Consider the following 23489-nt stretch of genomic DNA (forward strand, 5'->3'; position numbering starts at 1 on the left):
TTCCGGACACACACGTTCTCTTTTGAGATTCCAGCCCATCTATTTCTCCTTCCCATGCAGTCCATCCTTTCGTGGTGAGTTGGCTCAGCAGAATAGACTTGTGTGTCCGAGTCCAGTATGGACTCGTATGACCCAGCTAGCTCTGGCTACGCGTATAGCTACGCTATATATAGCTGTATACGCTCATAGCTACGCGTATGACCCGGCTAGCTCTGCCATGTGTACAGCTTTCACAACAGAGAATAGGAAGCAGGGTGCGTGGTTGAATGTGGGTCTGTTACTACCCCTGGGCCTCCAGGGTAGGGCACATGCCCTGGTGGATTGGGGATGACTGTCATGCTTCTTTAGGCCTGTTTCCTCATCTGTAAAAGGGGAGTAAATCACGGTGGTATTATGAGAATTAAATGAGAAAATACAGAAGGAATCTTAGTACAATGCCTGGTATATGTTAAGCACTGAATAGATGTTAGCGATTCTTATGTCCACATATGCAGACATGGACATCATATGCTGCTCAGGTTAAAGAAGCACCCCTGAGAGCGTAAGCTCCCAGAGGGGAGGAATATTCAGCTGCTTATAATTTCCAGTTATAGTATCACAATTGGGGCTGCTTAGTTGCTGTAACTGTTGTGCAAGGATTGTTCCAGTAATTATCACGCCTGTCAGATGCAACCTGGTGTCAGCCTTGGCCAATGTGGAACAAAGATCCCTAAAGAAAAATCTAAAAACAAGTTAAAAAATCCCCAAACTGTTCTGTATCTGTTGTCCACACTTGAGAGTCTTAAATCAAAATTCAAATGAAAAATTTTATGTACCATAAATAGTATGAGGAATGGCAGAAAACCTTCTAAGTGTTTCAAAAATATGCAAATATGTTTACGTAAACTGTAGTGTGTCCTCTCTGTGCAGTGCTATACAGGCTTTCATAAATGTTTACCGCACTGTAAGTAACATGGAAACATATTTAGGTTATCATATAACTTGAAAAAAACTGGAGTAACGTTGCATATGCAGCATGAGGTCAACTATATTAAACTGGTTTTAGAAAATAGAATGGCTTGAAATACATCTAAATTTAACAGTGGTTGTCTTTGGGTGATGTTGGGATTTTTGATACATTTCCCCCTCTAATTTTGCTTCTTTGTGTTTTCTATCTTTATATGATTTATGTGATTATTTTCATAGGGCAAAAGTACATTTTATAAGAGATAAATAATTTACATAGGTGGTAGACAAAAGCCGTGGCATTTGGCTTGTGTTTTCACAATGAAAAAAAAAAAATCAAATGCAGAAGGCACAGACCTGAATTGTTTGCTATGTCTTCCTTAAAGAGAAATAAGAGTGTGGCATAAACTAAATTAAAGACACTTTGATTTGGAGAATTTGAGAGGGGTTTAGCTTTTTGAGGATTTTTGGAGAAGCAGAAAAAAAAAAAAAGCCCTAGCTTATGCACACGTGCATGTGTGAATTTTCTTTTCCGGGACTGAAGTTTGATATTCTGAGCCATTCTGATTGTGGAGATTTGAGACTGTCATTTTCTTTTAAATGTCTGACAGCTATAAGCTTTCAGCTATCAGCAAATGAGGTGAAAATGTATTTTTAATATTAAAAGTCTTTTTGGGGGGCAAAGAAGCCCAGCAGAACCATCATTAATGGTTCATATTCAGACAAAATTTTAAGCTCCTTTCCTAATCCTGCTTCTTTGGTATTTAATAGCCAGGCATATCCACCAGATGTGCTCCAAGTCCTTTTATTTACATAAATGTTTCCAGCAATTCGTTATACATTTTTCTACTTAAAAATAAATGCATACCATATAGCCCTCTTTCTCACATTGTGATGCTTTAGCATTATTTGTTTTTTTTTAGAGCAGGAAGATGTCTAATTGACCCCAGGTATTTTTCAAATTTTACCATTCATAGGACTTTTTATATTTATGTCTTTAAAATGTATATGCCGTTATGACTAGTTTGAAAAATGCATTAAGTGTGTGAATTAGAAGATGATAGTTACTAAGGACTACCTACCATTGACATTTTGTTTTTTTTCCTTCCATTTGTTCTCATTAATGTGTGTGTGTGTGCTCAGTCACTAAGTCATGTCCAACTCTTTGCAACCCCATGGACTGTGGCCCACATGCACCTGGACTGGAGTGGGTTGCCATTTCCTCTTCCAGGGGATCTTTCCAACCCAGGGATCAAGCATCTCCTGCATGGGCAGGCAGATTCTTACCACTGAGTCACCTGGAAGCCCATTTTCATTAATACTGTTTTGTAAATGCTAATTCTGTATTATCTAGCTTGCTTTGATTGGTTTGCCTATAAATGTTGATCTCTGTAGAACTCATTCTATTAAACTGCTTATTCTTGGTTTACTACTATGTATGTAACTATGCTTTTATTGATAGATATTTAGATTGTTGTCTTTTCTGGCTCTTGAAATAGCATTGCAGTGAACATCTTTGTATGTGCTCTTTGAGTGTTTCTCTAGGAAGCAGAATTATTGGATGATGGATTTGCTCTTACATTTTTTCATATAGTATGCATTTTCAGTGTATTTCTTTATTCATTTACAGACATAAATATTATAAATAAATATATATTACATATACTTTTTCTTTTAGGGTAAATAGTTGCATTCCACCAGTCTAAGTCTTGCTTTTTTGACTTATTGACTCCCTCTCCCCAATCAATGGAAATGTTACAGTGTAACTGAACTTCTATAATAGATCGTCAGATACCTGGAGATATGACCATGAATTTGCCTTCTAGCAACATTTTGTGAAAGTGTTAGTTGCTCAGTTGTATCTGACTCTTTGTGGCCCCATGAACTATAGCCTGCCAGGCTCCTCTGTCCATGGAATTCTCCAGGCAAGAATACTGGAGTGGGGTGCCATTCCCTTTTCCAGGGGATATTCCCAACCCAGGGATTAAACCCGGGTCTTCTGCATTACAGGCAGATTCTTTACCCTCTGAGCCACCAGGAAAGCCCGGCAACATTTTCAGTTCAGTTCAGTTCAGTCACTCAGTTGTGTCTGACTCTTTGCCACCCCATGAACCACCGCACACCAGGCCTCCCTGTCCATCACCAGCTCCCAGAGTTCACTCAAACTCACGTCCATCGAGTCAGTGATGCCATCCAGCCATCTCATCCTCTGTTGTCCCCTTCTCCTGCTCCCAATCCTTCCCAGCAACAGAATCTTTTCTAATGAGTCAACTCTTTGCATGAGGTGGCCAAAGTATTGGAGTTTCAGCTTCAACATCAGTCCTTCAAATGAACACCCAGGACTGGTCTCTTTTAGGACGGACTGGTTGGATCTCCTTGCAGTCCAAGGGACTCTCAAGAGTCTTCTCCAACACCACAGTTCAAAAGCATCAATTCTTTGGCGCTCAGCTTTCTTCACAGTCCAATTCTCACATCCATACATGACTACTAGAAAAATCATAGCCTTGACTAGACGGACCTTTGTTGGCAAAGTAATGTCTCTGCTTTTGAATATGCTATCTAGGTTGGTCATAACTTTCCTTCCAAGGAGTAAGCATCTTTTAATTTCATGGCTGCATTCACCATCTGCAGTGACTTTGGAGCCCAAAAAAATAAAGTCAGGCACTGTTTCCACTGTTTCCCCATCTATTTCCCATGAAGTGGTGGCACTGGATGCCATGATCCTAGTTTTCTGAATGTTAAGCTTTAAGCCAACTTTTTCACTCTCCTCTTTCACTGCAACATTTTAAAAATTTCAAAAAAAAAAGTTCAGTCACTCAGTCATGTCTGACTCTTTGTGACCCCATGGACTGCAGCACGCCAGGCTTCTCTGTCCATCACCAACACCTGGAGCTTGCTCAAACTCATGTCTACTGAGTTGGTGAAGCCATCCAACCATCTCATCCTCTGTCGTCCCCTTCTCCTCTTGCCTTCAATCTTTCTCAGAATCAGGGTCTTTTCCAATGAGTCAGTTCTTCAAAATTTTGTTATTATTTCAAACTTTATAAAATTGCGAAAGTAGTACAATGAACCCCTGTATGTCTTCTACCCAGATTCACTGCTGCTGCTGCTGCTAAGTCGCTTCAGTCGTGTCTGACTCTGTGCGACCCCATAGACAGCAGCCCACCAGGCTCCTCCGTCCCTGGGATTCTCCAGGCAAGAACACTGGAATGGGTTGCCAAAGTGAAAGTGAAGTCGCTCAGTCGTGTCCGATTCTTCTCGACCCCATAGACTGCAGCCTACCAGGCTCCTCCATCCATGGGATTTTCCAGGCAAGAGTACTGGAGTGGGGTGCCATTGCCTTCTCTGGCCCAGATTCACTAGGCATGCATATTTTGCCCTATTTACTTTCTTTCTCTCTCTCTTTCCATACATAGGAATTCAGAATTTTTCTTTATCTTGTTCATTTAGTTATCATGGTGTCTGCCAGATTTCTCCACCTGAAAATTACCTTTTCCTGTGTAATTATTAATAGTTTATGGGGAGATTCACCCAAGTTTATTTAAGTATCAGCAGTTGCTTATTCCTTGCTGAATAGTTTTCAGCAAGCATATTTTTTTTGAATATGCTATCTAGGTTGGTCATAACTTTCCTTCCAAAGAGTAAGCGTCCTTTAATTTCATGGCTGCAGTCACCATCTGCAGTGACTTTGGAGCCCAAAAAATAAGGTCAGGCACTGTTTCCACTGTTTCCCCATCTATTTCCCGTGAAGTGATGGGACTGGATGCCATGTTTGGTTGTATTAGTGTACCTGCTGCTAAGTTGCTACAGTCGTGTCCGACTCTGTGCGACTCCATAGATTGCAGCCCACCAGGCTCACCCTTCCCTGGGATTCTCCAAGCAAGAACACTGGAGTGGGTTGCCATTTCCTTCTCCAATGCATGAAAGTGAAAAGTGAAAGTGAAGCTGCTCAGTCGTGTCTGACTCTTCGAGACCCCATGGACTGCAGCCTACCAGGCTCCTCCGTCCATGGGATTTTCCAGGCAAGAGTACTGGAGTGGGGCGCCATTTCCTTCTCCAATGCATGAAAGTGAAAAGTGAGAGTGAAGCCGCTCAGTCGTGTCTGACTCTTTGTGACCCCATGGACTGCAGCCTACCAGGCTCCTCCATCCATGGGATTTTCCAGGCAAGAGTACTGGAGTGGGGTGCCAATTGCCTTCTCCACATATTGTTTATTCACCTGTTGAAGGACCCTGGGGATTTTCCTTGGCATGGCGGGGCACCAACCAGATTCCCCTTCAGAGAAAGTTGCTGCCTAGCTGCAGGGGGTCAGTCAGCAGACAGCCTCTAGCTGTCAGCTCCTTCAGAGTCTGCCACAGCTGCAGAGATCTGTCTTGTCCAAGATGGTACCTTTCCTGAAGCAGCCCACATCAAGTGACTGAGTGAGGCAGCGGTATAAAGATCTAGCCATTTCAGCCTGGGGAGACAACTCTGACACACAATTTTAACTTTTTTACCTCCAGGCATCCACCACAGTCACCCCAGCAGCCCTCAGCCTCTGTTGATGGCTGTATGGGGGATTCTTTACAGCCCAGTGAAGGAAAAGGGACAAACCCAAGCTTGGCCTGGGGATGGATCACTTCAAAATGGTCTTGAAAGACTGTGATAAGGAGAAATTCCCCCAGTGGGTGGACTAGCAGATCATGCCCCTGGCCACCTATTTTGTGTTGGAAGAGAAGTGGTCTGAGGCTTAAATGTACATAGGCTTATAGGAGGTGGTGAATGTTCTGGCTGGCATCAAAGACCTGGAAGGAAAAAGATTAGACGTTTGGGGGTAGCAAAGCCTGAGTGGAAACATGTGGATGGACAAAATAGGAATGGGCCCCAAATGGGATCATCTCTGCAGCATTCACTAGAGAGATTTAAAGACTGAATTCTATTATTTTCCTGTGAAGAGTGTTCATTTCTTATTCTAGCAGGCCATTTACTTGGCACTAAATGATCAAATTGACAGACCGACCAGGTCACTTTTTTTCAGATAATCGCTGTCATTGATTACCCCAGTGCTGATACAATGAGCATATGAACAAAATGACAGGTGGGGCAAAAAAAGGTGGCTACTCATGGGCCCAGCATAGGCTTATTCTTACAAAGGCTGATATAACTAATGTGCTAAATGTTCAAACTGACAGCAATAGAGACAACACTGAGCCTTCATATGGAACCACTTTTTAAAGCGATTAACTGTCTTCTGTGTGCAGGTATACTACATTTACTCTTTCATTTAAAACAGCCGTCTATAATCTGCAATTAGGTTTACCCATTTACTTTTTTCTTTTCAATCGTTATGCTTTTCATTTCTAAAATTTCCGTTTGGTCCTTTTTTAGAATTACATTTCTCTCCTGAGATTCCCCATCTGTGTTCTCATTATGCTTCTCTTTTCCTTTGTATACACTGTCTCATAGCTGCTTTGAAGTTCTGTCTGCTAATTCTAACATCTGTGTTCTATTTTCTCATGATTATGGCCCTAGTTGTTCTGTTGTTTCTTTTCTACTAACCTTTTAGCATATACCAGACATTTGGATAATACATTTTAAAGATTCTGGATTATGTTGTTGTCCTTTGAAGAGTGTTCATTTTTGTTCTAACAGGCAGTTTACTTGGCAGACTCAATTTCTAAACTCTGTCTTCCTGTGGCAGGTAGTAGCTGAAATCCTTGTTCAGTCTTTTCAGTCTCCTAGCTGTTATTTTTCACAAGATTGCTTGAAATTTTTCCTGCTGTGCAAAGTTCAGAGGCTAGCTTGAAAATATTCTTACAGATCATTATTAATTGCTCAGAGCATTTCAATTTAAATACCAAATTTAATTTTCCCCCTATTGTTGCGTACTTTTATGGTTATTTTTGATGCTTTAAACATTCTTGGACATAAGTCTTTGAAAGTATTTTTAATGATTTCATTAGTATAGATTCCTATATAAAAACAGAGGTGTAAATTCTGTGGTACAAATTGCCAACCAACTTCACAGAGTTTGTAACCATTTTAATATTAATCAACACATTATACTTCCTAACTCTGGATTTTATTATTAACAAAATCAATTTGAAAGGAACATTTTAATGTACTAATATGCACTTTTTCATATTTTTACCTATTTGTATCATTTTATTATTATTTTTTGTTTGTGGACAAGTGAATATTCTGTTTCTTCTCCCACATTCCTACTAGGCTATTTGACTTTTCCTTATCAATTTAAAAAACTTCTTTATTCATTAAATACAGTCATTAATCTTTTACTCTTATCCAGTTTTTGATTCATGAGCTATGCATGTGATCACTATTATTTGATTATTATTATTATTAGGGCTTTCCATCTTTGAGGTTTGCTCAATGAATTAAGTGCTAGCAATTATTGTCAGTAGTTGGCACTTAAAATGTAAAAGATAAAACATTTTTGTCAGTTTTGTATTGTTACGAACCCAGTGCTTCTGATTTAAAAACATCGATGCAGCAGTGGTTAGTTTTAGTTAATTTGGTAAGTGTAACTGATGATTATCAATATACACCAGGCATAATGTCATAAAAGACTTCTTCAGTTCAGTCACTCAGTTGTGTCCTACTTCTTAACAGGCACTAATTATTTCTTTGTTTAGACTTGTGTTTTCTTTTACTCCCATTTGGTAAATTGCCATGCAATAAAAACTGAGATGTTGAACAGCACAGTGGTCTAACCCTTGTTTATATGACTCCTCTGTGTCATACCTTAATGGTAGAATTCTAGAGTATGTTATAGCTACTAAAGGATTTTGATAATGTGGGATCTTAGAGGCCACCTAGTTCTGTTTTCAGAGGACAGGAATCCCTTCTAAATACCATTGAGAGATGGCCAACTGGCGTCAGCATCCCCTCTCATTTTTAGAAAGATCTTTCAAATCTCTCACTTGAACCACTGTTTCTATTTGTGCCTTATGGAGCTACACAGGATACATCTAAAATTGATCTCATTTATGTATATTTTCCCTGCCCATTTGTTTGGCATAACCATGGTTCCTCTTTGACAGAGCACCTCAGAAAATTTCCTTGTAGCAGCAGGGGAACTCTGACACTCAAGTCTGTGTGTTGAAGTATTCTTTGCTGCTGCTGCTGCTAAGTCGCTTCAGTCATGTCCAACCCTATGCGACTCCATAGACGGCAGCCCACCAGGCTCCCCCGTCCCTGGGATTCTCCAGGCAAGAACACTGGAGTGGGTTGCCATTTCCTTCTCTAAAGCATGAAAGTGAAAAGTGAAAGTGAAGTCGTTCAGTCCTGTCCCACTCTTAGCGACCCCATGGACTGCAGCCTACCAGGCTCCTCTGCCCATAAGATTTTCTAGCCAAGAGTACTAAGTGGTACTAACTAAACTCGGTGTTAACAGCATGCATTTTCACTGTACATACATTTTACACAAATGAGAATACCATTGGCAAATGAGGAATAACTCAAACCAATGATTGTAATGAGAAAGTGATGAAGATGGCATGAAGTAAAAAGGTTTTGGAGGTTTCATATGAATTTAGAGATTCTAGATTAGTTCAGGAGAGGCTGGGATAGAATGGACATTGGAATGGTGATAAAGTTTAGTTGCCTTGCTGTAAAGAGAAGGCTGTAACAATGGTTACAGTGGCTCTAGACAGACGGGAGTTAGATATCTCTCTCCAAAGATAAGATGGTAAGTAAACAGGAGGATGGGGATGAGGTGAAATCAATCACAAAGATGGAATGTTATCAATAACACATGTCGCTGTCTGGAGTGGTAGTACAAGAGAAAATCAGCACTGTGTGAAAATGTAACAAAACATGGAGAAGGATTGTTGCCTTTTTCTGTGAGTCAAGGATGATGACTTAAGCCACCATGTATCATGCTTGCTTCCCTTTTCATAAATTTCAGCATATCTGGTGATTTATGGGAGCTCAGATCCCTTGGTTCATGAAAGTTTCTCTGTTGCAATTTTATATGATAACCTTTCAAAGATTTGAAGCACAACCAAATATATCAACTTGGTTTAGCCATTCTTAAAATGACAGATTTTCTGACCCCTTGGCACAATTAATTTGATTCACTTCTCTATGAAATTTGGAAGCCAGACATAATATATTTTCTTGTTGTGGTAGAAAACCACAGGTAGGAGGCAGTTAAACCCTTACTCCTTGAGCTGCATCCTACATTAAATTCTTTATTAAACATTAAAATATGTTTAATAAAAGGATATATTCTGAGGCAATTTTTAAATGGTGATACTGGATTTTATGCATGTTAATACTCTGCTTTACTCACAGTTTCAAATGTATAGTCTACATGTTGGCTTCTGTTGGGGCAAATCATTAACTCTTGCATGTCATTGAAACTGCAAAATACAATTCTTATCTAAGCCTTTGGGAAAATTAGAAATCTTTTCATCATGAGTATCAACCAACTACAAAAATATCCATAAGAACAAAACAACCAACAAACAACCACCATAATAAAAACAGCATAATTACCAAGTACCCACTATGCTGGTTCATAATTTTAATACATCCTTTTTTCTCCCCCCACTCATGTGCTTTTATCTGGGGAAAGCAGTGAGGGAAACCTGAGGAACACTCAAATTACCCAGTTTTGCAGAGCTGGAACAAGTCCAGTGTTTGAGGCAGATTCGAGGTGACTGGCTTCCCAGCGAGAGCTGGCAGGTCTACCGCTATAGTAACGACAAGACGTACTTCATGCTTTTCAAGACACTTTGATGTGTGTTACTGCATTTGGTCTTCACCTCAGTGAAGATCTTCACCTTCACCATTTGATCTTCAGGGTTAGTGAGAGAGGTGGCCTTGTCCTCACTTGGCCCAGGAACAAACTGAGCTTGATAGGAGCTTGCCAGAGCTCACACTGAGTCATCCGAGACGGGACAGAATCCCAGTGTCCTACTTTCCAGCCTGGGGAGCCTACTGCTGGACCACACTGCTGGTTCAGATGCACAGAAGTCTGTGAAGTTGCCTGTGCTGAAGTGAAAATGCCCACGGCAAGACCTCTGAATCTAGAGTTGACAAGAAAGTGAACCAATAGGGAGGGAAAGCCTTCAGCATCTTGGATCTTTGTTCTTAAGAAGACCTGGTAGTAGCTGGGAGATTTGACATGTGTTTTAACAACAAAAAATGAGCTTCAGTCTGTAACCATGATAGGAGAAGATGGTGTCTATGAAGTAGTTGGAAAATTCAGTCTCCTTTAATATACACAGAGTCTTCTTTGAAGCTAAAAGTATGAGATGGAACTGTGGTTAAGAAATGATCACACTATATGAACACCGTCCCTGAGGCAGGAGAGAGAAATGCTTTCTATTCTAGATACCAGTAGGGCTGGGTCCCAGATATAATGCTTTAGACGTTTCTTCAGGGTGTACCCCATTGGCTGGCACGATGGTGACCAGATGCAGTGGGCAGAGAAGTCTCTTGCAAGTAACATTTCAGATGAGACTGGGCTCGTTCAGGTATGGCCATAGATGCAAGTAACATTTCAATGGCAGGAAATACGAAAGAGCAGGAATGTTAGGAGGAGGAGGGAAGGGAATGGTATCAAAAACATGAAGTATCTCCCGTTTTTAAATGCTCACTTATTATTTTCAGTCTGTCTTTTCTCATCTCCCTCTCACATGCTGCCAGGGCAGTGGCAGTAAATCTGATTAGAGCAGTCTGTGCCTTTAGGGCTCAAGGATAGGATTCCTTTCTCTTATGGAGGGCCAGTCATGTTCTGGGGACTTTAATTGAAATTCCTGTGAATGTTAAAGATAGTTAGCAGTTTGGGTGAAGTTAAACCCCTGATTCAAAGAGCCAACTCATTGGAAAAGACCCTGATGCTAAGAAAGATTGAGGGCAGGAGGAGAAGGGGGCGACAGAGGATGTGATGGTTGGATGGCATTACTGACTCAATGGACATGCTTTGAGCAAACTCTGGGAGATGGTGAAGGAAAGGGAATCCTGGTGTGCTGCAGTCTACGGGGTCCCAAAGAGTTGGACTCGACTCAGCGACTGAACAGCAACAACAAACCCCTGGGAGTGAAAATTAGTATAGGGGGCACAGCAAGCTCAGTTTTGTCAATCTATCCAGTGTTTAAAATGTGTTTCATTTCCACTCTACAAGCAATTACAGAAGGGAGAAGAGAGGGGAAAAGGGAGAAAGAAGAAGATGTAATGAAGCATAGCAAGATTAACATGAGCTCAGGCTTTATTATTGCTTGGGAAACGCACCTAGATTGGAGAGTTGCTGTCCATGGTGTCCATCCATCTCCACCTCCAGGAATGCTTGGAGTCTCCCTGCTGATTGGGGTGGATGGTCATAGCAACATGTGGGGTTGCTGTGGGAAGAATATGCTCTGGGCTGCGGAGGGCCACTCAGCAGTGTTATTCACATTCCTGGAGACTGGGAAGGCCAGACCCCAAGGCCCAGGTCGGGGTGGAGAGCTCTGCCTGGCTTTAGAGCCATGCTGTGGTCCCAGAGGCACTGCCATGCCAGACTGCTGTATTCTCATGATCACCATCCCCAGGTGTGCAAGTCATCAAGTTGGGAACTTTGGAAGGCACCCATTTTATCCCATCCATTGTCTGACTTGCAAGGTCAGAAATGTGGTTCTGGAGAGGGGACCATAGCTAGTTCCTGTAGGTCCTCCCACTCCTCCTAGACAGGGGCCAAGTGTAGGAAGAAGATTTGAAGAGAATCTTCTTCCTCAGAGGCTGCAGAGAGGGTTGGTTTTAGTTCTTTTACTCTAAAACTGAAAAAATTTCACTAATATATGTGATAATTTAAAACCCTTAAGTGCCATCAAAATAATAATACATATGGTACTGAAGTTTGTTTCAGTTCAGTTCAGTCACTCAGTTGTGTCCAACTCTTTGAGACCCCATGAATTGCAGCACGCCAGGCCTCCCTGTCCATCACCAACTCCCAGAGTTCACTCAAACTCACGTCCATCGAATCAGTGATGCCATCCAGCTATCTCATCCTCTGTCATCCCCTTCTCCTCCTGCCCCCAATCCCTCCCAGCATCAGAGTCTTTTCCAATGAGTCAGCTCTTTGCTTGAGGTGGCCAAAGTACTGGAGTTTCAGCTTTAGCATCATTCCTTCCAAAGAACACCCAGGGCTGATCTCCTTTAGAATAGACTGGTTGGATCTCCTTGAAGTTCAAGGGACTATCAAGAGTCTTCTCCAACACCACAGTTCAAAAGCATCAATTCTTCGGCACTCAGCTTTCTTCACAGTCCACTCTCACATCCATACATGACTACTGGAAAAACCATAGCCTTGTTTAAAAGAGGTTATTTTTCTAACTGGTACTTTAAGAACACCGGTGGTGGTTTTTAATCTTTTTTGAACATCTCTGATTTGACTAACATCAGTTACTTTTCTTGGGTATATAAGTAGTATTATAAAGACCCAGTGGCCACCTCACGCGAAGAGTTGACTCATTGGAAAAGACTCTGATGCTGGGAGGGATTGGGGGCAGGAGGAGAAGGGGACGACAGAGGATGAGATGGCTGGATGGCATCACTGACTTGATGGACGTGAGTCTGAGTGAACTCCGGGAGTTGGTGATGGACAGGGAGGCCTGGCGTGCTGTGATTCCTGGGGTTGCAAAGAGTCGGACACGACTGAGCGACTGAACTGAACTGAACTGATAAAGACCCGGTGGTGGTTTAGTTGCTAAGTCATGTCTGATTCATGTGATCCCATGAATTGTAGCTCGCCAGGCTCCTCTGTCCATGGGACTCCCCAGGCAAGAATACTGGAGTGGGTTGCCATTTCCTCCTCCAGGGAATCTTCCTGTCCCAAGGACCTAACGCAAATCTCCTGCATTGCAGGCAGATTCTTTCCTGCTGAGCCAGCAGGGATGGTTTTGAAAATGGATAATATCTTTACTGTTGATTATATAGCTATAGGTGTTTATTGTTAATGACTCAATTTGAAAGTGGAATGAGCATATTGTTGTTGGCTATATAGCTATAAGTGTTTATGTAAATGATCCAACCAATACAGAAATGGAGGAAGTGGAAGTGGCCCTATAATATTATTCCCCTGCAGTTGCCACTGCCATAACCATAAACTTGTTTCTAGCTTGCAGAGAAGTCTAAGGACCAGAGTTTTAAATGAACTTGTGTTCTCATATTGGGTTACGTTTGTTCTTTCTGCAAAAACACATAGCATAAACAGCAGCAAACCAATTATAATAAAAACCAAACAAATGGAAAATGAAAAGTCATATGAAGCTACAGTAGATACCAATAAGACCCTGAATATTTAGATTTCCTAGACCTGTTCATTATGCTGTCATTCTGGCATTTTGTAGTTACTGTTGGTAAGTGGTAAGACCCTTTAGGGAATCTGCCAACCTGCAGTATCTGTACTTACTGCTTTTCTATTATGAAGAACATCATAATATTCTGTTTTCCTTTTTTTTTTTTTGATAAAAATATGTATTTAGTAGCTTTAATGGTGTTTCTAAATCTTTTCTCTGGGTGTCTACCTAGAGGTGATTATACAGTCATAAAATTGTCATATGTGGCTGTTTGAAGCAAATTTATTAGGTTGATTATACCTCATGTTTTCTTTATGATGATCATTTATTCACCAAACATTATTGAGGGATTTGGGTACAAAGGGACATGTCCTACAGGGAAGAGAGACACATGTGTGGACAACTCTCCGGCTACGTGAGAAGAGTGTGCTCAAGGTTACTGAAACACAGAGGAGTGTGTGCATATGTGCGTGCTCAGTCGCCTCTGACTCTGCGACCCCATGGACTCACCAGATTCTGTGGGATTTTCCAGGCAAGAACACTGGAATGCATTGCCATTTTCTTCTCCAAGGGGTTTTCCTGACCCAGGGGTCGAACCCACGTCTCTTGCATTGGCAGGCGGATTCTTTTACCACTGAGCCACAACTGACCCCACAGAGGAGAGAGGGACTCTTTTATGCCAGAAGGTACCTGGGAAAGATTTAGTGGAATTGACGGTTCATGACGTGAGTCATGAAAGTTCAATAAGAATTTTAGGTAGGAGAGGGACTGGAGAGGAAGAACATCAAGACAATGGTTTGCGCTGAGAGAGAAGGGAATTAACATTTGTTAAGCACCTACTGGGTGCCAGGCATTACATGTCAGCTAGTCTGTCCTGTAAACCTATCTTTGGCCTCATTGACTAGAGGAGACTTAGTCTCAGAAAGTTAGTCACCTGCCCCAAGGTCTCATAGGTTGTTACCACTTGGAGGAGTCAGGACTCACACCCAGGTCTGGTGATCCCAGAGATGTACTCCATCAGTAGCATGAGGCCAAGGAAAGAGCTTGTCTTCTTGGGGGAGTGATGGGTTGATTGGCTGGAGTGTGGCATACTTAGGAGGAAAGAGGCAGAAATGAACTTTAAAATGGAGACTAAGGCCAGTTTGTAGGGTGTTAAGTTTGAGAATATGAATGAGGGTTTTGTAAGGACATATGAAAGCTCAGGTTTATCTTTAAGGAAGAGAATTCTGGTCATCTTGTTTGGCCAGGAGGGAGCTGCATAAGACTGTGAACAGGGTTGTATTAATAGATTTATCCTCACTACACTTAGATGTGCAAACATTTTTTTTTCCAAAATTTGAGCCAACTTTTTCATTAAGACCCCCTCCATACTTAATAAGTGGAGAAAAAAGAAGCTGCTGAGAGTAGTAAATTTAGTTTGCTCCAATCATGTAAAAAGTTCAGTTCAGTTCAGTCACTCAGTCGTGTCCAACTCTTTGCAACCCCATGGACTGCAGCACACCAGGCCTCCCTGTTCATCACCAGCTCCCGGAGTTTACTCAAACTCATGCCCACTGAGTTGGTGATGCCATCCAACCGTCTCATCCTCTGTCATCCCATACTCCTCCTACCTTCAATCTTTCCCAGCATCAGGGTCTTTTCTAATGAGTCAGCTCTTTGCATCAGATGGCCAAAGTATTGGAGTTTCAGGTTCAACATCAGTCTTTCCAATGAATATTCAGGACTGATTTCTTTTAGGATGGACTGATTGGATATGCTTGCTGTCCAAGGGACTCTCAAGAGTCTTCTCCAACACCACAGTTCAAAAGCATCAATTCTTCGGCGCTCAGCTTTCTTTATAGTTCAGCTCTCACATCCATACATGACTGCTGGAAAAACCATAGCCTTGACTAGACGGACCTTTGTTGGCAAAGTAATATCTCTGCTTTTTAATATGCTTTCTAGGTTGGACATAACTTTTCTTCCAAGGAGTAAGCGTCTTTTAATTTCATGGCTGCAGTCCCCATCTGCAGTGATTTTGGAGCCCCCCAAAATAAACTCTCTCACTGTTTCCATTGTTTCCCCATCTATTTGCCGTGAAGTGATGGGACTGGATGCCATGATCTTAGTTTTCTGAATGATGAGCTTCAAGCCAACTTTTTCACTCTCCTCTTTCACTTTCATCAAGAGGCTGTTTTGTTCTTCTTCACTTTCTGCATATCTGAAGTTATTGATATTGCATATCTGATAATACAACCTCAGATAAACACTTTCTGTGTTATCTGTATATCTGAGGTTATTGATATTTCTCCTGGCAATCTTGATTCCAGCTTGTGCTTCTTCCAGCCCAGCATTTCACATGATGTACTCTGAATATAAGTTAAATAAGCAGGGTGACAATATACAGCCTTGACGTACTCCTTTTCCAATTTGAACCAGTCTGTTGTTCCATGTCCAGTTCTAACTGTTGCTTCTTGACCTGCATACAGGTTTCTCAGGAGGCAGATCAGGTGGTCTGGTATTCCCATCTCTTTCATAATTTTCCACAGTTTGTTGTGATCCACACAGTCAAAGGCTTTGGCATAGTCAATAATGCAGAAATAGATGTTCTTCTGGAGCTCTCTTGCTTTTTTGATGATCCAGTGGATGTTGGCAGTTTGATTTCTGGTTCCTCTGTCTTTTCTAAAACCAGATTGAACATCTGGAAGTTCACGGTTCACGTATTATTGAAGCCTGGCTTGGAGAATTTTGAGCATTACTTTACTAACGTGTGAGATGAGTGCAATTGTGTGGTAACTTGAGCATTCTTTGGCATTGCCTTTCTTTGGGATTGGAATGGAAACTGATTTTTTCCAGTCCTGTGGCCACTGCTGAGTTTTCCAAATTTGCTGGCATATTGAGTGCAGCTCCTTCACAACATCATCTTTGAGGATTTGAAATAGCTCAACTGGAATTCCATCACCTCCACTAGCTTTGTTAGTAGTGATGCTTCCTAAGGCCCACTTGACTTCACATTCCAGGATGTCTGGCTCTAGGTGAGTGATCACACCATTGTGATTATCTGGGTCATGAAGATCTTTTTTGTATAGTTCTTCTGTGTATTCTTGCCACCTCTTCTTAATATCCTCTGCTTCTGTTAGGTCCATACCATTTCTGTCCTTTATTGTGGCCATCTTTGCGTGAAATGTTCCCTTGGTGTATCTGATTTTCTTGAAGAGATCTCTAGTCTTTCCCATTCTCTTGTTTTCCTCTATTTCTTTGCACTGATCACTGAGGAAGGCTTTCTTATCTCTCCCTGCTATTCTTTGGAACTCTGCATTCAAATGGGTATATCTTTCCTTTTCTTCTTTGCTTTTCACTTTTCTTCTTTTCACAGCTACTTGTAAGGCCTCATCAGACAACCATTTTGCTTTTTTGCATTTCTTTTTCTTGGGGATGGTCTTGCTCACTGTCTCCTATACAATGTCACGAACCTCCGTCCATAGTTCATCATGCACTCTGTTTATCAGATCTGGTCCCTTAAATCTATTTCTCACTTCCACTGTATAATCATTAGGGATTTGATTTAGGTCATACCTGAAAGGTCTAGTGGTTTTCCCTACTTTCTTCAATTTAAGGAAAAAGTGATCCATTCTTTCTTCTGTGCCTCCCTAAGATTGTATCTCAGTAAGCGGGGCTCCCTGTCCTTGAGACTGCATGCGTGTCTATCAGACACTGGGGGGTGGTCCTTGCTGGTGCTGACAGGTCCGGCATTTATTTTAGCTCTGCCTTGGTCGTCAGATGCCGAAGTGTGTGACTGCTGCCACTTGTGCTCCAAGCTCTCTCAGCTCATTTGGGGCTCAGGTGTATGTTTTGTCCATGGTAAACTGAGTTCATATCAGAGCGAGACCAGAACACACAAAGAAGGCTTTTTGATGAATAGCTTAGCCTGAATAATTTGCAGGTATATCCAGTACTTTGGCCACCTCATGCAAAGAGTTGACTCATTGGAAAAGACTCTGATGCTGGGAGGGATTGAGGGCAGGAGGAGAAGGGGACGACAGAGGATGAGGTGGCTGGACGGCATTACTGACTCGATGGACGTGAGTCTCAGTGAACTCCGGGAGTTGGTGATGGACAGGGAGGCCTGGCGTGCTGCGATTCATGGGGTCGCAAAGAGTCAGACACGACTGAGTGACTGATCTGATCTGATGCAGAGACAGTGTTTTGATTATTTGTGGTCGAGCTGAATTTGTTAAGTGAACTCCTGGAAATGTAACCTGTACTCTCAAAACTCCATCATTGGCATGCCTGAGACACAGTCTAACCTTTGGATGTAGTTCTGCTAATATAATTACCTTGCTGTCTTTTAAAGGTGGCCTTTAATTGGGTTCCCACGCAGCAGCTGCTGTTGAGGTTCTGGTTGCAGCATTTCAATAACGGGTTCATTAAGTGTTTCCTCTTCCCGGACTGGGCATCTGGCCTTGGATGGTAGCCAGCTGTTGCTGAAATGCCATCGCTTATAGGATTGCCCTTAAACCACTGATTTGTTATTTTGTTGACTTGCAACTCCTTTCCTCTCAAGTTTAACTGGAGCTTTATTGAATACAGTGCTAAACTCAATTCTTCCCCTTCTCAGTGGCCTTTTCATCGGGTTATTTCCCCCTAGTTCATAGCATTTAGTCCTCTGGCTAGACAAGAGGTTTAAGAATTAAAGACAGCTTGTCATTTATGGGCTCAGGCCTGTCCGTAGGGTAGTGCAGTGGATTCTCTCACAGGCAAGGCTTCTGATGATTTATCCCCAGGTAACACGAGAAGTCTCTTGGCCAGTTTTTGCCTTTTTTGTAAAATTGTGCTGAAAATTCTAGGGTTTTTAAGAATTTATCTCTAGGATTGTTGTCCTGAAGGATTTTTTATATTATAGTATAAATGATTTATAATATTATATGGTTTCAAGTGTAAAAAATAGTGATTCAGCATTATTATGGATTAAAAGCTTTTGTCCTGAGTATTTTTAATTTGTTTGAAGAAAATGAGCGTGTAATGATCATACTGAATAAAGAGAAGTTTGCAGGGGCTGGTAAGGTGGGACAACAGAAAGAACTTGGGTTTTATCTTTGGTTTTTAATCTCAGAGCAGCTGCGTGGGACTGGTCATTTTCAGGCCCCAGGAGGAAACTGTGGGCAGGCCCAGTGTATTTTCTGATCATTCTCATATAATAAAAAGTTCTCCAGTCATATTTCCTTCCCAGACAGTCTGAGCTTGGTAATTAATACATCTAGCTTCAAATAGACTGATTTAAAGTGACATCTTCCCCGTCCCTGGCTCAGATTCTAGGTTCACTTTGTCAAATTCCACCCAAAGAAAACCTATTGGTAATTTTATTAGAATATATTGAAAGTACAGATTAATTTGTTCTTTAGAGGTGATAAACTTATTTTCTTAGGTCCTTCAACTGTTTATGTTTCTTTGCTATTGAAAATGCTGTGTTTTCAAAATTAAGTTACTTATTTGTTGATATTGTACCAAAGTGCAATACATTTTGTATATTGATTTTTGCATCCAATAATTTTGAAGGATGCTCTTATTTTAATAGTGTGTCAATGGATTTTTAGTATAGACACTTACATCATCTGTGCAAAATGATTTCCCCCCTTGCTTTCCATTTCTTTTTTTCTTAATTTTTCTATGTTGCCCTCCAGACAGAATTGGTAATTAGAAGTGGTGATAATTGCAGTTTTTCTTATTCTTGATTTTAGAAGGGCTGCTTATAATAATTTACCATTAGGTGAAATATTTGTAGTAAGTTTTTGGTAGAAATCCCTTATTAGGTTCAGAAATTTCACTTTTGAGTTTGCAAAGAATTTTAATCATGTGTTTGTATAGAATTTTACCAAATATCTTTTCTGTATGTGAGGCATTGTAAGTTGACTCTTACTGAGGGGTATTAAGATGCAATTTATGGTATCTTCCAGGTGCAAAGTCATTGCCAAGTGGACTGGGAATGTTATTAAATTTTGAAATATGATTTACATAATGCTGATGTGTTTTATAAGCATATACTCTTTGTAGGGAAGTATTGTCTTATTATGCTATTATGCCTCAAAAATAAAAGACAACTTTGTTTGTTTTTCTTTCCAGTATTACTTTACTGTTCTTTTTGGCCATGAAGGTCAGAAGCCACTAGAGCTGCGCTGTGAGGAGGAGCAGGATGGTAAAGAGTGGATGGAGGCCATTCACCAAGCCAGGTATGGGAGCCACTGGATTGTCTGGGTTTTGCATTGAGGTTTCACCATCAGTGTTAGTTTTGGGCGAACTTGCAATTCCAAGTTGGATTTCCCCTTAGTACCTCCTCCTCAGTCATGTGTGAGATGATTCTTTATGCTTTCTGTGGCTATATTCTAGCTGAAGATTAAAGGTAATAGATACAGCAATAGTAATGATGATTACTGAACACAGGGTTTGTGCCTGTGTGCCAGGCCCTGTTACAAGTGCCTCTCAATTAAGGAATCTATTAAATGCTTGGATTCCTTATCCTCTCAACAATTTGTGAGAGGCACGTCATGGTTAACCCCTCTTTTACAGATAAGGAAACCAAGACCTGGAAAGTTAGTTTGCTTGCCTGAGGCCTCACAGCTAGTGAGTGGCAGAGCTGGGATACAGGCCCAGCCGAGCCTCCACTTGGAAACCCTGCCCTGTACAGCCTGGTTATCGACAAAGGCAACACCAGCTGCCATCTGGGGAAATAGAAGAGTGTGCTTTTGCTTCCTCCTAAGAAATACCAGAAAGGTGGACATGAGCACACTTGGCCTCAAACGGGAGTGAGAAATCCACAAGAGACACACAGGCAGACCTCTCTCTTTTATTTTTCATATTCAGTTCCAAAGTCCTGTTCATTTTTGCTTTGAATGGCTCTTGTGCTCACGGCTTTTTTCCTGTCCGCACCGTGACTCCCTGCTTGAAGTTTCAGGGCGAAACTTGGCCTGGGACACGTGACTTTCTTTGCCGGACATGACCCCTCCTTCACCTATAAGTCCACTCACGTCTGTGTCTGTCTCTCTGTGTGTCTCCCGGACCCTTCGCCACAAGCCAGCACTCACTGGCCCCCTTCTACAAATGACCGCAGTTCTTGCTTTATTACATGTGGAATATTTAATGACTTAGTACAATGTGGGTTATTTTTCATATATTTCACACGTGTGATTTCTGTTTCCTGAGCTGGACTGTAGACAGCATGAGAGGAGGAGGATGGCGACACATTCATTTCTGAATGAAGCACAGTGCTGATTATGTAGTAGGTCACCAGGAAATATTTTGACATTGATTATAAAGAATTTAAGGTGCTGTCCTGAGTAATTGTAGGCTGTTCTTTGAAGCCTGAAGGCTTTTCTCCCCGTCCTCCCCTCTGCTCCCTTCCCTTTCCCTCCTCTCATCCCCTTCCCCTCTTCTTTCTTCAGCTGCTGTATGTTGACTACTTGCCCTGTGGCAGGCAGCATGCTAAGAGCTCTACATACTCATCTTTAAAAAAAAAAAGTCTTCCCAACTACCAGTAGGGTATTATTAACTCTGTTTTACAGATGAGAAGACAAAGGTTCATGATGATTAAGCATATTGGCCAAGGTGTAAAAAGCTGGTTAAAGGGAAGAGGAAAGGGCTGGGACTCGAACTCAGGTCTCTTTGACTCCACAACCTTTAACCAATGTTCTATATTGTATTAGTCTTCGTTATTGTCTCTTTTTCTCTCCCTCTAATTCAAAGATCAAAGTGGATTAATGTCAGGTCAGGGTTGAGAGTAGATGTTATTTGCAAAAGATTTCAGTTCCTTTTCTTTCCTCCCCTCCAAAATATTTCTCTGAAATGCGCATGGTTGGTGACCAAATGCTGCTGTCCGAGGGGGACCCTGAGGCAGCCTGCTAACATCAGGATCCAGGCACACTGTTCAGCTGTCTTCACTCTCAGGGTCTCTGTCTGACGGTTTTGCTCCAAACTGAAGGCTAATGCAGACTGACTTGCTGTAGAAAGAAAGCCAGGTTTTCAAAGGTGAAAGAAGTATCAAGTTGGCAAGGTAGAACCTTTGGGTCATTTCCAGACACAGTCTTTGTGACCGCTTCTGTTCCTTTCTACCTGGGAGTTAAAATGAAGTAAGTAATTTAAAACACGTGTATTTGCCCATTTTTTTTTTCTTTCCAGAAAAACCAAGTACCATTAGCAGCCTAAATTCCTTTGTAGTTGCCAAGCAAACATTGTGGTGAACCAAATAGAGTATGAATTACTTTAAAATGGTGAAATTTCAAGTAAGAGGTTTTTTTGGTATACCAAGAAAACTTTGTTATATATATGGAAGTAGGTCAGTAGCTATTTGATATTGACTGCCATATGATCAATCCAGGGCTTACATGATTTTGTCAGGAAGCATAGATTTTAGAAACCACTTTAGTGGTTTGGTTAATCCAAGTTTTTCTTCTCTTTTAGATGTGAAGATTTGGTTCTTAATTGATCATTTTTTTTTGGTGTTCTGACTTTTGGTCTATTAGATTTGCTTTTCCTTTGATTTGAGGTCCAGGACTCCATTGTTTGATGACTTCCTTTTAATTTGACTGTTTTACACCTGTTCTTGTATTTGACTTTTTGTATTGAGATGCTTCTTAAATTTTTGCTTTCTAAATCATAGAAGATAATAACTTTTTCATTTACATTTCATTAAGTCAAGTTTTTGGTGTAAACTTGGGTCTGTGAAATTCATCCTGACTTTGTTTGTAAATGAGCAGAGCCAGAAAGTTAATGAGGCTGATGCAGAGAAAGAATTTGTCAGCCCTTTTTGCTTGAAATTGTGCTAATTAAACAACTGGTTGCTAACTAAACATTTCACCTTTAGAGGACAGCCTGATGGCATTACTTTGGTATTACTGCCTTTTTAATAGCAGATGCTCAATAATTATGGTTTTATTGATCCCTCTTTTTAAGTATGAGCTTTTGATGAACTGATGAGTATTTTAGCCTGAGACTAGTTCTTTTCTGAGCTATAGATCCTTCTGTAGGTACTACACAGAAACAGGGACTGCTCAGAATCCTTCTCTTGATCACTGCTCCTCTTTTCCTGGGGTGTTTATCAGTACTGGCCTGGGTGTTCTATCTTTGGGGTGTCATGAGAATCACATTTTTGAGGCTGGCTTTTGTACCTCCGAGCTGCATCGACTTGATTTGCTTTCAGAGGATCTTTAGGTCGTTTCCTGGTATGTTCAGTTGCTTGTTTTCTTCCTTAGATCTGGCCCAGGAAGATATCTTTTTGGAAATTGATATTCTCATTTTGAAGCTTTGACCTTGTCCAGGAAGCTTGTTTTACAGTTTTGCTCAAAGTTGGTTGCTATTACATTTCTAGAAATTGGCACATTTAAAATATCATTTCATTATGTATTACTGGCTTTGGTTCACAGGAAGGTGATAGCGTTGTAGGAAGGGGGAGGCCCCCCTACAGGGCCCCAAGAGCAGGCTCTTGTCTAACACTTGGAAAAGAATTGTCAGAGGAGACACATGTCCTGACAAAGCAAGAGATTTTATTGGGAAGGGCACCCGGGTGGAGAGCAGTAGGGTAAGGGAACCCAGGAGAACTGCTCTGCCACGTGGCTCACAATGTCAGGTTTTATGGTGATGGGATTAGTTTCCGGGTGGTCTTTGGCCAATCTTTCTTTTTTTTTTTAAATTTTATTTTATTTTTAAACTTTACATAATTGTGTTAGTTTTGCCAAATATCAAAATGAATCCGCCACAGGTATACATGTGTTCCCCATCCTGAACCCTCTTCCCTCCTCCCTCCCCATACCATCCCTCTGGGTCGTCCCAGTGCACTAGCCCCAAGCATCCAGTATCGTGTATCGAACCTGGACTGGCAACTCATTTCTTACATGATATTTTACATGTTTCAATGTCATTCTCCCGAATCTTCCCACCCTCTCCCTCTCCCACAGAGTCCATAAGACTATTCTATACATCAGTGTCTCTTTTGCTGTCTCGTACACAGGGTTATTGTTTCCATCTTTCTAAATTCCATATATATGCGTTAGTATACTGTATTTATGTTTTTCCTTCTGGCTTACTTCACTCTGTATAATAGGCTCCAGTTTCATCCACCTCATTAGAACTGATTCAAATGTATTCTTTTTAATGGCTGAGTAATACTCCATTGTGTATATGTACCACAGCTTTCTTATCCATTCCTCTGCTGATGGACATCTAGGTTGCTTCCATGTCCTGGCTATTATAAACAGTGCTGCGATGAACATTGGGGTACACGTGTCTCTTTCCCTT

General features: G+C 41.3%; 1 protein-coding gene across 11 annotated transcripts in view; it reads left to right on the top strand.

Moving 5' to 3' along the window:
• Positions 1-23489, top strand: part of RASGRF2 (Ras protein specific guanine nucleotide releasing factor 2) — a 271385-nt gene that overhangs the window by 59381 nt on the left and 188515 nt on the right. For all 11 annotated transcript variants that reach the window (XR_015168014.1, XR_015168016.1, XR_015168015.1 and 8 more), the window contains exon 2: positions 19326-19432. Coding sequence is in view for 5 of the 11 variants with exons in the window: in XM_086412804.1 (XP_086268930.1) it covers positions 19326-19432 (107 nt within the window). In the remaining 6 variants the exon portion in view is untranslated. The remainder of the gene's footprint in view (positions 1-19325; positions 19433-23489) is intronic.

The sequence above is a fragment of the Bos grunniens genome, chromosome 7 (assembly GCF_055505025.1).
Source record: "Bos grunniens cultivar Pamir isolate PY7600 chromosome 7, Bosgru_T2T1.0, whole genome shotgun sequence".
Lineage (NCBI taxonomy): Eukaryota > Metazoa > Chordata > Mammalia > Artiodactyla > Bovidae > Bos > Bos grunniens.